We start from the raw sequence: 11,921 nt of genomic DNA, 5'->3' as shown, positions 1-11,921 counted from the left end.
GCGCGGTTCTAGTCAACACGAAACGCTCACTCTTTTTCATTCCTTCGTTTTCGGCTTCGAGTATCGTTATTATTGTAAATAATAATGATAACGGAATACTCGAGTGAAAGAAGAAGAGGCAATAACGCGTCTCGAAGATAACAATTTACCCCACCGTCGAGTGATCACCCCGTGCATTCTCAGTATTTTTAGCGCGACGGAACGAGAGTTGTGATTCACTCGCGTAAGTGTTGCTCCGCTCCCGTAACGCGTTTGTAAGTTAAATCCGATTCTCGCGGAGAAAAGAAACTCGTATCGAATCGGAAAAACAAATCTCCAGGACCGTTGTTTTTTGGTTTCTTAAACACGTTTCATTAACCACTTTGCTACTTTGCATACACGCGTGCGCTCGTTTCTATGAGCTAGGACTTTCACGTTCCGTTAATTAATTAAACGAGAATACAACGCTACAAGAAGACATTCATCGTTTTTTTTGGGCCCGGTCACGTTGGTTTCTTTTTCTTAATATTCTCTCTTACATCGAAAACGTTTGTTTCCTCCCCCTCTCCGTTCGTAATGGAAGAAATTACACGGCGGATTAAGTTCCGTCTCCTATCTCGCGATTCGACGATAATAAAAAATAGCTTGCTCGCGTTCGCTATCTCAGCCCTTAATAAACTTATATACATATCTAAACGCTGTTTTGGTAATATCTTTATTAATAATTGTTTTACGGTGTCGATCGAGGAGCGCGCGAATTAATGGAATATCGTTCTTTCGTATCGGACGAACCACGAAACGTAGTTGATAGACGGCGGTAAATGTTGAGATTGTCCGAGGATCGTTTTCGTCGTTTCACGTTGAATCGAGTCTACCATCGTTGACACTATATTTCTTGCCTTCGTTTCCCTCAACGCGGAACCATCGTTTTTTGAAATTTACCGCCATACGTGTTACACGCCTGCCCCTTTCGATTGGAATGGATTATACACGCGTACTTGTAAATTAATATTTGTATAGATATAAGGATATAGATATATATCTATATATGTATATGCATATATATATGTAAAAAAAAAAAGAAACGTTGCTGGTGCAGTGTCTGAAAAGCGTTTTTTTTTGTTTTTTTTTTTAAAAAAACAATCCCATAAACAGAACGAATCAACGAACGAACTTGTTTCTACGTAACTCTCTGTTCGCGTGAAATATGCGTTTATTCGTAATTGCCGGTTTCGTTCTATCGATCACTTAAAACCATGTAAAATATTTTGTTTCTTTTTTTTTTTCTTTCTTTCTTTCTTTCATCTTCTTTAGGAACTTATAATACTATACTCGTGGCGTACGACGTCCTGACTTATCCTGAGGTCACGTGGGAAATCGGAACACGCGATGTGCGTAACTTCGAACAAGGATCTCGATGGAAATGTACTTTTTTTTTTTTTTTTTTTTTTTTTTTGTTGACTCGATCGGATCCGTTTGAATCAGCCCTTTCGTGTAAATTAATTCGTTCTTTCAACCTAACACGACAGCGACGATTCCTCTGCTCGAAATTAATCAAGGTATATTAAATTAATTCTATCGATATCACGAGAGGCTAAATAACGACGGTAAAGATTACACCGCGTAACCCTTTCATTCTCGCAGCTTCGAATGGAATGTCAGATATATGTTTTAAGTAACGTTCGAGTTTGATCGAATTTGATCGAGTTCGAAGGAACACGAAACTTTAATCAAATGTTTCCTCGCTTGGCAACGGTAATATATTATTCGATTGAGAAGCGTTCATCGAAATCCACACGACAGCCGAGCGATCGTTCGAACAAGGATGGTCAAGACGGTTTTGTACCCACTGCATTAGTTAGACCGGGCTATCTCGTCGAAAGACGGTCACCATCTGTCGATTATTTCATATACACGCGACGAACATTTTTCGCACAATAGATCTTCTAAAAGCATCTCTAAACATTTTCTTTTTTTTTGTTAGGAATTGCATATCTCGCGTATCGTTTTCCTAATACACGTAGGATCCCGTCTTTCCCCTGTACTTTTTCTCTTTCGCTCTTCATTTTTCTTAGATTCTTCTTAATTTCCCCCCTTAAAACGCACGCTTGATCTCTTTCTCTCTTTCGCCACCTATTCTCGAGCACCCTTTCTAAGATTTTATAATTTTTTTTTTTTTTTGTATCACAGATGTTTTCTTCTCGATTTATCGTCGCCCCTTATTATTTATCTATAGCCCACTCGATATAACAAAAGCAAGGGACACGCCGTGGTCGCGTTATTTCCCTCGCTGTTTCGTTCGTCATGGTGCTAATTATTATCATCATCTCTCTTTGCTATACGTAAGATTTTCTTTGTCCCGCTGAGCCGACACGATCACAGATCTCCTCGTCTTGTGCCATCATTTTTTTTTTTTCCACGCGCAAGAATACACACGATTCACAACTAAGGCCTGCCTTAGTACAAAAATATACATTCGCTTCTTAAAAAATAGATCTTAGCATTCTGTACTGGCTAGCGTTCGTTTGATATTATACAGTATTTTGATTCTTGGCAGGCTGCTTAAAGTTTAGTACATATTTTATCGGCTACGAGAACCACCGGTCGAGTGAGCTCTTTTTTTTTTATTCTTCTTTTTATTCTTCACGGGGGCGTTTGTTCGATCTAAACACTAGCTGGCGCACCATCCCTTTGTTTTTTTTTTGTTTTTTCTTTTTTAAATTAAAACGACGCCGCATATTCATAAATTCGGTGTTCGCGTGGCTGAAATCATCAAGGGGCGAATCGTCGAGGGCCGCGAGCTAAGACGGAAAGCTAAAACGTACGTGTAGTAAAAAGGAAACCGTTAAACGAGCAACGATCGTGGAGACAACCATTATACATTATTCGATAAAGTACAACAGATTGCAAAGTAGGCTTCCTTTAATTATAAAGTAAACGCAGGGAGGAGGAAGGTTTCTTCTCCTACGCTTCCTATTAACCAGAGAAAACTTAAATCGCAGCCGATCGTACACACACGCAACATCGATGTGATCAATTTCGTTTCGATGATTCGCGAACGATGCTTTCCGTTTAGTCGGGATCGTCCTCTTTTGCTTTATGAATATGAGGTCGGACATTTGGCGACACGTGCAGCTCACCTAACTGGTGTAATACCTTTCCCGGCAGGTTCAGTCTTATGCTTGGTTTGTCGCGACGCGTTTATATCGATATTAATGTGTAATTGGGTTGTGCCCGTTTGGTTAAGCAGCTGCACGAATGCCGTTCTTCTTTCTAAAGACTTTGTACACAGTGAATTCGCAGAGATGGTACTACGTATCTTTCGATACCTGGTTTTTTTTTCTTTTTCTTTTTTTCTTCGTTTTGTTTCTGCATCTATTATTCATTTGGATATCATCGTTCTTATATCCGAACGCGTATCATCATCTTTCGTTAATTCCGTTCTCTCTCATACGTTATCATTTCGCAACGTCATATGTTCTTTCACTCTTTCTCACTCTCTCGCTCTCTCTCTCTCTCTCTCTCTTTAGACTCATACGCCGGGCACCGTGCCCGCGAGTATACTGTTTATGCGGGACTTCGTTCGATTACAAAAAAAAGGAAAAACCACGAGCAAAATTAAAAAAAAAAAAAAAAAGAAGAAGAAAAGAAAAGAAGAAGAAGAAATAAAATCGAACCTGTTCGCGCAACAAGTTTGCGAATTTTCATGACAAATTTGCCGGACTTCTATAGAACAGAATACACGCGCACGGAATACGAAATGAAAGGGCACGAGAGCGCATACCTTAATACGGCGCGGGCATTTTTTGGCGAGAGACACGGCCAGGTGTTCCAGCGAATCGCCGAAAAATGTCCATTAAGGTGTCTACGATTTATTTCTTATGGTGGCTGTCGCGTATCAGATATTTTTTTTTTTTTATTTTCGGTAAATTTATTCTTACCGCGACTCAGGTACATGTTAAGGCCCGTTCATCTTGTATAACAGCTTAAATCGTTTAAAGAAATAGTTTTTCACGTTATCTTGTGCCTAGCCCTTAATCGAACCTTTCTCTTTTTCTTTTTTCTTTTTTCGTTTGCCTTCGAATAAACACGGCTATATATTATTTCGCTCTTCACTTTTCTCTTCTTCTCTTTCCTTTTTTTTCCCCCTCCTTTAAATTCGGGCGCAACTCCGCGATTTTTGCGCGTGTCCAATAATTTTAAACGCATGAATGTATGTACAGAACCACATATAAAAAAAAAAAATTAAAAAAAAAAAAAACAATGGTATATACGTGACTACAAGTACGATACGTGACGATGTAATAATAATTACACAAAGGCTCGAGAGAGAAAAAAAAAAGAATGTAAATAACCTTTCAGAATAACAAACTGTATACACGGTTGTTCTTTTGGTATTATTTCTTTGTGTTCTGGTGGATCACCATTTTATGTTTTTCTTCTGTTTTAAACGTTCAAAATCGTCATTAATCGCACGACAGAAATAGATGCATGTGGCATCCAAATATTTAACATTTAAAGATCGACAGATAATACAGATATACATACATTATACACATACACGATTAGCAGCTAAATTCATCTGATTTTTTTTTTTTCTTCTTTTATAGATAACTACAATTGTGTTCGTTTTCAGCGGTCGCTAAGAGCACGGTGAAGAGACGGTACATATTTTTTTTTTTTATGGAGGTTTATACAGGTTCTTTAACAGGTCATCGAAATGATGTATCATCACCTCCATTCTCTACTACGATATACAAACTCTGTTTTACCACGTACCACCAGATTAACCGCACTCTTCTCGGCGCACATTCATTTAACGTTTGTACAAGAGCGTCCGATTGGTTTTGGTATTAAAAATAACCTCGGATCGCTGTTCGACTTCTTAATCGAGTGCATCTTTGTATATCTGCTGCACAAAACACACCGTTTAAACTCTTTCGCGAAGTCTACTACTTTTTTAGTTACTCTTTCTTACACTGCATGCTCTTGGCGCTCGCTTGATCTAAGTTTCCCATAGAATTGGAAAAGTATTTGTTAACATGATTTTTTCTTTTCTTTACTTACATACGTTTGGAATTTCGTTACGGTTGCCAGTGGCTCATGGTGTGAAATCGGCCCCCTTTTCTTCGTATTTTCTTCTGGTCTCGTATTCTTCTTCTTTTTAACTTGGTAGGATGATCGCCTCTTACCGGTAGTACATTTGCCTTCGTGCGTTTGAATTCTCCACTTCTTCCATGACATCGCATGTCACACACACTCAACGGTCTCTTCTTGGTAAGACCTCAAACGTTTAATGATGTTTGAATATTTTTTTTTTTTTTTTTTTTTTAAATACTTTTCTTTCCTAATATTCATCGATGAGAGGAACGATCATTAATACATATATTGCTCTTGTTCCGAGACCACCACTGTTAGCAATGAAACTTGATTCCATTACCAAAGGTTTTTTAAAGAGAAAAACCAATGCGAATCGCTTCATTCTCCGTTCTGATAAACAAAGACAGGGGGGTTGATTCATACTTAATTTCGATACCCCGTTGTATCAATTCAAGAAAGACATAGTTAACTATGGCTTATCACGCTCTCGTAAGAACTGATAAAATCATTGTAAAGGACAACTTGTGTGCGTTTTTAATGCTCGCCGTTTAAAACTGGAGCTGTGTTTTCTTACCTAACAGGCAATATTGTATCCGTTAGTTACTGGCTTTGAACTACGAATTTACACATGTTCGCTGTTCGATGTTTTCATCCGTAGTTCCCATAAAAACAAATCTTATAGAAAAATAAAAGATTTAACTTTTATAACTTTACTTCTGAGAATGTAGCTCGCCCAGAAATTGTTGGAGATGTCAGTGTACGATATTTGGGAGTAATTTTTGTTTTTGTTTTTTTCATTGCATTGTGTTGAAAATTACTTCTGGTCGCAAAGGACCAATGGCATGATAACTTCTCTACTGTCACCTCCGAAAGCATTATTTACAACTGGAGGTAAATCCGCGTCGCTTAATAGTTTCCACCGACGCCCCATTATTTCTTCTATTTCCTATATAATTAAACACTAATAAACTCGATGGAAGACAACTAAGAAAATCATGATTTTGTTAATCTCAAAAGATACGTAAATATTTAAGAATGGTATAAAAACTTACATGTGTAATGGTCTCAGCCATATGCCAGGATTCATTGTCAGATGCAATATATCTTTGTGCAAACACTAATGATTTCAGAGAGCATCCTCGTAGACGCGCAATAGCTAGCAAGTTTTCTTGATAATATTTGTGGCCAATGAATACAATTTCCACAAGTTTAGTACACTTCCATGCAACTAACACTAGTGGATCAGGGCTGTAGCAAAGTATTAAATGCATTTAGTAATGAAATAGGTAGAAAAAAGTAGCATAATGCAGAAATATTGTTCACCTATCAGGATCATCTGGGTCATGAGTTGCTGGTTCAAATGTTATTCTAGGTTCCATAGAATCAATCCATATTAAAGACTTTAAAGTAAGCGAGTACCAGCTAGACAGTCGATGTAACGCTCTGATATTAACGTTTTCGCAAAATAAAACTTTTAAGTGTGTTAGGGGCATGGAAGGTCGTAGTATATCGGTGTCCAACATTTGAATACCGACATAAGAGTGTATAAGATTCAATCGCAGCTCGCATTTTGGGCTGAAATTAAAGAAATCTAATGAGATACTTAAATTGTTTCGTCGGAATGATCATAGACAAATTGTCTCGACGCTTACTTTTTTTGAATAAAATTTTGCCAAGCGCTGTCTGTTGTTCCTAAATAATGGTCATTCCAACCGTGCACATGAATTACAAGTCTTTCCATCGTGCCATTATCTAATGCTTGTAGTAAATAATCAGTTATAAACTCATAATCTAGAGTTAAAATGGATAATCTGACAAAGGAACTAAAAACGAATTCATAATCGAATTGCAAAAAATCGTAATCATCTGGTTCATCTCTAACCGATGCTAAACTAAGAGTTGTCAAATGTTTAGCATGGTGTAAACGAAGAGGTTCCAAAAGCACAGCTGCGCTCGCCGTTAGTTCTTCTATGCATCCTAAACTCAAAGCTTCTAAACGATTAGACGTCTCGATAATTTTTACAAGAGATTTGATCAGCGGAGTAGTATATCCTGGACTGTCATCATTGTCATCGTCGTATTCAAACGAGCTACTACTAGATTCCAAAAACAATTTACGAAGTTGCCTGTTACAACTCAATTTCTTTAAAAGAGATAATGCTTCCTCTACAGAATGGTTCGGGGTATCACAGCGAATTGTAACTTCACGCACGCTAAGTCCAAAATTTTCTCCCAAACATCTGAAATGAAAAAAACAATTAAATAGAAACGATGCTCTGACGTTTAGATTGATATACAATACATTAGAATAATCTTTACATACTGAGACCACAATATACTGTCTTCATCTTTCAGAGCAAATGTAATTTTTCTCCAAAAACGGGGATGAAATAAAGTATACCTCCAATTTCTACAGACCTGTAGAAATTTATTTTAATGAATTATTTTTAATGTTTATTTGTAAGGTGACAGATACGAAAATAAGAATAGACGCGTAATTAAACTACGTAACAAACAGAACTCGAAAGAACACACAAGATTCGACGTAGAAGTTTGATTACCCACAATGTCAGGTCAGAATTTAAACGGCCTTGAGGAGGAAAAAAAAATTCAAGAATACCTGGGAGGCTCTTAACCGGCAGTTGTGTGGTAAATATGAGAATATTTCCTGCAGGATAACACTTGGTAGGTTATCCCAGCACGGATTATTGTCCTCTTGCGCCATTTCTGTCGTACGATTTGCACCTTTGTAGGACGAACAGCTGTTTGCCTTCACTGAAGACAGCTGCCCCTCGCACTTTCTTGACGTTGCCTTCTCTGTCGCGTCACTCTCAACCGAATTTTTTAACTGTTCCAAATATACAACATCCCCATTTTCGGCGCGTATCATATTTAACCAGTTATAGGCGACCTATATCCTGGATTTTCTTCGCAAAATCCTTCGGACTCGGTCACCCGTTTGTTCGAGGCGAGCCTCCTCCACGAATGAAAATAAGAGCCTGACGTGTATTGCGCTCTTACCCGTAACTTCCAACAGCTTTAACTGTCGTACGGGTATGTATATATGTATGCTTATACGCATGATACGCGTCAAATTCAACTTTCTCATTGGTTAATCTTCTACGCATGTCAACTACGGATGGCGTGTAACATTTTGACAACCGCACGATACTTATTCTCCGCGCAAATCGGATAAATTTCGCTTTTTAATTGTACACACATAATATTTACATGAACTGAATAAACACTGATAATTAAAGTCAAGTTTCTTCGTTATTTTATTATCACATCGGAACTGGTTGATAATTTTTATGACAGTATAATTTTATATCATATATGTATAAGTTATCGTACAAATACTATGTTATTACGTATAAATCGAATATTGCGATCCAAAGAATAATAGGCGTATAAGGTAGACGCTTTTTTACGTATGTATAGCTATCGTAAATCTGATATGAAAGATGAGTAATATCAACACTTGTATGTACATACATATACGTTTTTTTCCTTATGAAAAACCTTTTCTCATTGAAGTTGTGACTATTTTGGATAGTGGAAGACAGCTTTCAAGTGTAATACGAAATAAATTTCGAAAAATACATATAAACGATTTGTTGATATATTCTGCGATTTATATTTAACCATTTTGCGTAAATTGTTTTGATCGTGTGTATATGTGGTCAATACATGTAATATACCGCGAAACAGCAGTGAAGTCAAAATGTGTTGAGATGGTAGTCGCTTATGCCGGGTAAACACGGAGCTCGCGATGAAACGTCAATGCATAGTGCCGAGCTGTTTTCCTTCTTAGAATTTATTTTACAAATGACACGGAACAATGACGAGCTCGAGAATCCAGATAATAAAATACTTTATATTTCTGTCGATCTTCCTATTAGCACAGAGTGCAGTATGCGATGGAAACTTTAGGGTAAATAGGACTGTACCTGATGGAACTGTAAAAAAAGATAACGCACATAATTCGTTAGAGAAACAAAAAGTACCGCAACAACATGCAACAACGATTGATGAGGGTAATAAAACGGTAAACGATACGACCTTAAAAGCAGACGTTAATAAAACTAATACACAAGTCACAGGATCGCGAAAAGAGGTTAGTCTTTAAAATAATGCAATGTGATTTTTCAGTTTCTGCTATTCTCTTTGAAATTTTATAAAATTTAATTCAAAATATATTTTACTTTATGCGCATATTATTTTATTATTTTTCAACAGCATGTGGGCGAGGGACATACAACTTCTTTAAATGTTGGAGCTCTGAAGCGTGGATTTTATGTGTTTGTGGGCCTAAGTGTTCTTGTCATGGCCTATATCGTGTTCCGTAGCTTTAGGTATATAATTCCTATTCATTTGTATAAAGATTTTTTAAACTGTGTAGTTAAAAACAAATTTTTAACAGATTAAGTAAAACACGTGCCCAAATGGTCAGAAAGTATGGTGTTCTTACACACAGACAAGATGTTGAAATGAGACCATTACCGTTAAGCGAAGAAGATGATGAGGATACTACTGTTTTTGATGCCAGTAATGTTATGACAAATAATGTTCAACATCAAAATTTATGAAGTAAATCAGCATAGAGTATGCTGATCATACTATCGTGTAAATTTTTATTTGTACAAGAAACTTTCTTCAGAATTGATGGTATTTAAAAAGTCAAAGTGTACATCACCTTGATACACACAATATTTCCTGATTATTTTTTCATATAAAACTGCTTGTTTGCATCTTTTAAATTCCAATATCAGATATAAATTCAAAGATGCACTTATCTGTATAAATGATGCTTTATGGCAATAGATGTTTTCTATTAAATAAAAAATGAGATGTTTTTATGACACTTCTCTAGTTTCTTAATATAAGTAAGTAATGAAAGAAAAGAAAACTTACATACTCGTTGCTTATAAATGAATAAATGATGAGTATCTATATCTACTCTTATACAGACTATATTTTAAGTAAACTGTGTTGTTATAATTGAAATTATACAAATACAGATTGTCTCTATTTTATTTAATGCCACATGTTTAATAAACATTATCTATAAAAATATATTTATCTGAATCTTTTATTAAATATAAATCTATAAAAGTTACAAAAATCCTTTTTGAACTGCATGAACAATAACATCAGCCAGTCTAAGTCTTCCACTTTTTGACTTAATATTTGACAGTGTCCATATATCAGCAATGTCTACTGCAGTATCATCTTTTATAGCATCTAAGTCGAATATATCAGATTCGTCTAACAGACTCATTGGAATAATCTCTGTTGCAAACACTAGACCAAATAGAAATTGTTCTTTTACCTACAATTATTTAACTTGGTTAATATTATCAAAAAATGTACATCATCAATGACATAAACGTGATTCACCTCTTCCATAAATGTACTCCATGGATATATATTTTCAGGATTTGATCCAAGCAATTTTATAGTTTTACAGAGTTCATTGTGATAAAATTTTAATAATTCATCAAACTGTGTTTTCCAAACAATTTTATCAGTGCAAGCATAAATAAAAGTTGATATATCTAAAACTGGACTTGCACATCTTGTCAACTGAAAATCAAGCATTAAAGCTTCGTTTTCGTTTGTCTTTCTAGTCATAAAATTTGGAACCCAGCAATCACCTTGAATTATCACAGATGTTGCATGATATTTACGATTACAAAATTCAGCAGCTTTTTCAAATAATTCATCAAATTTGTAAGAATTAAACTTTTTTTCTGCTTCACTGCCAGGATATTCCATAGCTAAAGCATTCTTAGCAATACCTACTAATCTTTCCTGCAGAAATACTGAGTTAATTTTCAAATGTTCCATAACAATTAATATTCTATAATTAATAACAATGATTAGGATATTACATAAAATCTTTTATACCAATCCCAATGATTCATACTGAAGTATGTTTCATCCAAATTTTCTATAGCTTTCATAAATTCTTCTTTTCTTTGATCTTTACATGCAAAAGAAGTTGCATGGAATTTTGCTATAGTTTTTAAAATCATCATACATTGGTTTTGATCTAGGCAATTCTGTCTGTCTATAGATTTATATCCTAAAGTAGTTACATCTTCCAATGTTATGTAATCATTTTTACCATCCATAACAGAAACAAAGTGACGTGGTACACATAATATTTGACTTTGTTCTTTATCTCTTACAAATTCTTCCAATTTAGGGAGCACCTGAAAGAGGTATACATGGTATTGGATAATAGATGAGTTTGTAGTAAAAATAGAATCAAAGTAGTTCTCACCTGAGTATAAAATATAATCTCATTGTGAAAAAAATCTACACTTCTATATGTGTTTCTTCTACCAATATTTTGTGGTAAGGATTTCACCACCAAACTAACTTGTATTTCTTTACCATCAACAATCCCATTAACTTTAATTTTATTAACAGTTGATAAATAATTATCACCTTTAGCACTGGCTTGACCAAAATTCCAACTTAACACATTTACTTCTGTCCCATTATGTACAGTACATAATATATTCTTTAATGTTTCTTCTGTGAAATGACTGCTTACATCCTTTAATTTTCCATAATCTTTACTAGTATTAGACATGATAATAATTAAAATAATTGATATTTTATACCTTCAAGTATTAGAACTGATTCGATTCACTTCTGATAATATCAGGCTATCAATCTGATAGTCTTTTATCAGATTACTGTTCTATTCTCCTCTCCACTGATTCCTACAGTTTGAGTTTTATTCATAAATTAGTCGCTTTGCATTGAGCGCGTCAGTCTGTCTTCAGTCCTCAGAGGTAAGGGGTTATGCTCTTATTTTTCGACTGTAT

The 11,921-nt window shown here is 35.5% G+C and overlaps 3 protein-coding genes across 4 annotated transcripts; 1 reads left to right on the top strand and 2 right to left on the bottom strand.

The window, feature by feature from the left end:
• Positions 1 to 2,137: 2,137 nt before the first annotated feature.
• Positions 2,138 to 8,140, bottom strand: LOC117602380 (F-box only protein 33). The gene is made up of 6 exons (XM_034320314.2): positions 7,700 to 8,140; positions 7,403 to 7,497; positions 6,732 to 7,319; positions 6,403 to 6,654; positions 6,132 to 6,327; positions 2,138 to 6,025 (listed from the first exon to the last, which is right to left on the bottom strand). The coding sequence occupies exons 1-6, from the start codon at positions 7,967 to 7,969 to the stop codon at positions 5,894 to 5,896; spliced, it is 1,533 nt and encodes a 510-aa protein (XP_034176205.1). The 5' UTR covers positions 7,970 to 8,140; the 3' UTR covers positions 2,138 to 5,893.
• Positions 8,141 to 8,528: 388 nt separating this feature from the next.
• LOC117602519 (uncharacterized) lies at positions 8,529 to 10,012 on the top strand. Of its 2 annotated transcripts, XM_034320679.2 has the most exons (4): positions 8,529 to 8,562; positions 8,982 to 9,196; positions 9,319 to 9,434; positions 9,503 to 10,012. In XM_034320679.2, exons 1-4 carry the CDS (start codon positions 8,544 to 8,546, stop codon positions 9,666 to 9,668), a joined length of 516 nt encoding a protein of 171 aa, XP_034176570.1. In that variant the 5' UTR covers positions 8,529 to 8,543; the 3' UTR covers positions 9,669 to 10,012. The 2 variants fall into 2 exon arrangements, with proteins under 2 accessions (XP_034176570.1, XP_034176562.1); XM_034320671.2 differs by lacking the exon at positions 8,529 to 8,562 and having other exon boundaries at positions 8,674 to 9,196.
• A 77-nt stretch (positions 10,013 to 10,089) lies between these two features.
• LOC117602401 (uncharacterized) lies at positions 10,090 to 11,899 on the bottom strand. The gene is made up of 4 exons (XM_034320365.2): positions 11,369 to 11,899; positions 10,974 to 11,297; positions 10,480 to 10,893; positions 10,090 to 10,411 (listed from the first exon to the last, which is right to left on the bottom strand). Exons 1-4 carry the CDS (start codon positions 11,681 to 11,683, stop codon positions 10,196 to 10,198), a joined length of 1,269 nt encoding a protein of 422 aa, XP_034176256.1. The 5' UTR covers positions 11,684 to 11,899; the 3' UTR covers positions 10,090 to 10,195.
• Positions 11,900 to 11,921: the final 22 nt, after the last annotated feature.

The sequence above is a fragment of the Osmia lignaria genome, chromosome 9 (genome assembly GCF_051020975.1).
Source record: "Osmia lignaria lignaria isolate PbOS001 chromosome 9, iyOsmLign1, whole genome shotgun sequence".
Taxonomy (NCBI): domain Eukaryota; kingdom Metazoa; phylum Arthropoda; class Insecta; order Hymenoptera; family Megachilidae; genus Osmia; species Osmia lignaria.
This window is presented reverse-complemented; position numbering and strand designations above follow the sequence as displayed.

Bases quoted from the DNA above. Each gene is read 5' to 3' on its own strand.
- LOC117602401 (XM_034320365.2), bottom strand. From the start codon at position 11,683: ATGTCTAATACTAGTAAAGATTATGGAAAATTAAAGGATGTAAGCAGT. The intron at 10,894-10,973 runs GTAATATCCTAA...GTATTTCTGCAG, and splicing joins ATTGGTATAAAAGATTTTAT to GAAAGATTAGTAGGTATTGC. The intron at 10,412-10,479 runs GTGAATCACGTT...AAATAATTGTAG, and splicing joins GGAGTACATTTATGGAAGAG to GTAAAAGAACAATTTCTATT.
- LOC117602380 (XM_034320314.2), bottom strand. From the start codon at position 7,969: ATGATACGCGCCGAAAATGGGGATGTTGTATATTTGGAACAGTTAAAA. The intron at 6,655-6,731 runs GTAAGCGTCGAG...CTTTAATTTCAG, and splicing joins CAAAATTTTATTCAAAAAAA to CCCAAAATGCGAGCTGCGAT. The intron at 6,026-6,131 runs GTAAGTTTTTAT...TTAATTATATAG, and splicing joins TGGCTGAGACCATTACACAT to GAAATAGAAGAAATAATGGG.
- LOC117602519 (XM_034320671.2), top strand. From the start codon at position 8,921: ATGACGAGCTCGAGAATCCAGATAATAAAATACTTTATATTTCTGTCG. The intron at 9,197-9,318 runs GTTAGTCTTTAA...ATTTTTCAACAG, and splicing joins TCACAGGATCGCGAAAAGAG to CATGTGGGCGAGGGACATAC. The intron at 9,435-9,502 runs GTATATAATTCC...AATTTTTAACAG, and splicing joins ATCGTGTTCCGTAGCTTTAG to ATTAAGTAAAACACGTGCCC.